Source organism: Dipteris shenzhenensis, chromosome 30 (genome assembly GCF_047967505.1).
Source record: "Dipteris shenzhenensis isolate YYH24624 ecotype China chromosome 30, Dip_SZ_1.0, whole genome shotgun sequence".
Classification (NCBI taxonomy): domain Eukaryota; kingdom Viridiplantae; phylum Streptophyta; class Polypodiopsida; order Gleicheniales; family Dipteridaceae; genus Dipteris; species Dipteris shenzhenensis.
Genome location: NC_141625.1, coordinates 34,329,368 through 34,332,222, shown reverse-complemented (window position 1 = coordinate 34,332,222; position 2,855 = coordinate 34,329,368). Strand labels below are relative to the sequence as shown.

At 47.4% G+C, this 2,855-nt stretch overlaps 1 protein-coding gene across 2 annotated transcripts; it reads left to right on the top strand.

Annotated features, from left to right (window-relative positions):
* Positions 1-999: 999 nt before the first annotated feature.
* LOC147882022 (uncharacterized) lies at positions 1,000-2,549 on the top strand. Of its 2 annotated transcripts, none has more exons than XM_087402064.1 (2): positions 1,000-1,414; positions 1,608-2,549. In XM_087402064.1, exons 1-2 carry the CDS (start codon positions 1,100-1,102, stop codon positions 2,058-2,060), a joined length of 768 nt encoding a protein of 255 aa, XP_087258190.1. In that variant the 5' UTR covers positions 1,000-1,099; the 3' UTR covers positions 2,061-2,549. The 2 variants fall into 2 exon arrangements, with proteins under 2 accessions (XP_087258190.1, XP_087258191.1); XM_087402065.1 differs by having other exon boundaries at positions 1,547-1,626.
* Positions 2,550-2,855: the final 306 nt, after the last annotated feature.

Sequence of the window (2,855 nt, the reverse complement as noted above, 5' to 3'; positions counted from 1 at the left end):
GAGGAGGTCCTGTGAGGCTTAGTGCACACTCAGGCATTAATGCGCAGCTGGAGGCGATGCAGTTTTATTCACATGCATTAATCCACAGTGAGCATAAATGCATCCTCTGTCTGGCATCTCCGATTTGCAAGCTATAGATTCTAGCACTGGAGCAACACTTCATTTGAACCGCTTGTTGTCGATAACCTTTCACGATTTATCTACGTAGAGGGGGATAGAAGGTGTCCAGACTGATGTACAAGAAGCGACAACCGGTCATATTTTCACCGTGTTAGAGAGCATTCCCGCGCACCGCCAGTTGAGTGGAAATGCCTCTTTATGGCAAAACTTTGGAAAGCTTACCTTGTTCCCACTAGCTGCCCCGAAAATCAAGGCACCACAAAGTACATTACAGTGCCCCAGGGGAGACGGGAAAAATGAGTCTCCCCATGGGCATTTCGGGGCCAGCTCCCTTGCATCCAGTAGGATTTCGAGGTCACCTCTCATATATTGCTATTGTAGGGACGATTGTCAGAGATATTTCATTGCCACTGAGCAAATCCATGGTGGGAATTGTCGCTAGAAAATGCTCAGAAATGTTGAGACGATGGGCGTTGAGCTAGTAGGGGCGATACGTGGGAATGCTCTCTCCTAGCCATTCCAAAGGTCCTGGGATTCGCAGTCAGGGCAAAGGTCGTGCTTCCCCAGACCCTTAATATTTTTCCAAAAAATGGTTTTCAAAATTCAGAGACAGCCGTTGTCATGTGCATGTGCATGTATGTGCATGGCATGTGTGTAGCTCAGATCTATCAGACTCTACACTGCACAGTCCACACCCCACAATCCACACTCCACACTCCAGAGTCCAGAGTGGTAGCAATGCATTTTGAAAATTGCAACCAGATTCATCAGGAACGGCTCAACCGTGTTCTTAAATAGTGTACTGGTTGCGGTCTTTATTTGGATCTGACAGAAATGAAATACTCACATCTAGACTAGATCAGCTGTGAGTGAAACCGACGTCCTAATTAAGCCGAGTCGTTGAGGGGTGTTGAAGGCAAGCAGAAAGAGCTCCACAGAACGTGCAATTTGTGCAGGAAACGAGAATGTGGATTGGACCATGGATCTGCACGTCGACGCCGAGCTCTCTCTGGGCTTGACTGCCTCCACCGCTACTACGAGTCTCGTGGTGCATCATCGTTGGAGGCAGTCAAGCCCGGCCATGGATAATTTCAAAGGTTGCTGGCAAGAGGCCGGTGCCTTGTCCCCGGATGCGGATCGCAAGCGCAAACGAGAGTGGAACACTCCTTCGAGTAGCTCAGCTTCACAGCCTGCTTCTGCTGTTGCCACCGACCTGAAGTTGCATCAACCTTGGGTGGAATTACGACCTCAAGGTCCCTTGCCGCCCGGATGGGAACAGTGCCTCGATTTGCAGGTAAACTTTTCTTTTGTTGCTGCTACTTTTCTTCTGTGTCCCGTCGTTCATTTCAGGTTCAATCTGCTGCAGTTGTGTGTACGTTTCAACGGTAACAGAGTACTAAGTTCTTCCGTGTTCTGTTGATTTCAGTTGAAGATTTTTGCAGTTGTATGTAAATTTCAATGATAACGAACTTTTGCGGGCGTTGCAGTCCGGCGAGATGTATTATGTGGATTGGGCTACTCGAACAAAGACTCGTGATGATCCTCGCAAGGCCTTTCAACAACAACCGTTGCAATCGAGATCTCCGGCTCCGTCGGCTGGGGGGGACCTGTTCCAAAAGAGTCAGGCGTGCAGCCAAAGATCTGGAGCTCGAGAAGTGTATACTGCAAGGGCTTCAAACTTCGGTTCCGACTTGGAGATGCGCTTGCCTGCTCCAAACAGCGGTGTCGGGGAGCTTCGCGATCTCTGGGGTTTGAGTGCAAAAGGCTCTTCATCATCATCAGCCGACTCTCAACTCGGCCGTTCCTTTCAAATGAATCATTGCAGCAACAGCAACGAATCAAGCATGGCTGCCATGGTCTGCTTGCATTGCCATACTTTTATTATGATATCTAGGGACTCGCCTTACTGTCCCAGTTGCAGGAGCTTGTGTATCATGTAAATCATGATGATTATCGCGAGCATGAAAGAAAAACCGCTCGTATTTGCAGCAGAAAATGTATGGTACTCGGCGGCCGGCACAACTGAGCCAACGTCTGACATCCTATGTGCATAGTGGTTTACACCAGGTTCGCGTAGGTTGGGTCTTTGTCTGCCCACAAAGTCTGCCGAAACTCTCTCAAATCTCTGCCCCGTTATTTTTTTTTGTCGATCATGCCAACCCTTCGACGCCCATGAATCGTTTATGTGAATCAGATTAATGGCATGGTTCTTTCAGGAAACTATTCTCTCCTCCCGCCCCATTGACCGAAGTCAATATCGCTGCTTCCATGTGCTCAATCGAGCTTACAAACCCAATAACGGGAACCTGTAATCACACGTATCCACTCTTTGTAAAGAAGTTAGATCTTCGCAGCTTTTGGTGAAGTGTGCAATCCGTTGTAACAGGTCCCTTGAAATTCTTTTGTTGGAATCATATCCTGTAAGAGCTCAAACGGAGGAAATGGGGTAGGGGGGTTGGTGTCGGGGGACAGAGAGTATTGAATCGTTTTTTATTCGCTTTGAGGAATATGTACATCCACTAAAATTCTGTGAAGAGGTTGGATGATAGAAGAGCAAGAGTGAATTCGAGTTATCTGTATTTAACTTGGAACCTTGTCAAGAGGTGAGGGCAATCACATGTGAGGGAGATTTAGCTCTTAAGGCATTTTTAGAAATTTTAAACAATCCTAACTATACAAATTTGACTGCCTTTTGAGATGTTGCAAGGCATATTGTCTTGAGATTTGCCCGCAAT

What these genes read in the sequence shown, in the direction of transcription:
- LOC147882022 (XM_087402064.1), top strand. Translation starts at nt 1,100, where the DNA reads ATGGATCTGCACGTCGACGCCGAGCTCTCTCTGGGCTTGACTGCCTCC. An exon ending in AACAGTGCCTCGATTTGCAG is followed by an intron (nt 1,415 to 1,607) that starts GTAAACTTTTCT and finishes CGGGCGTTGCAG; the next exon opens with TCCGGCGAGATGTATTATGT.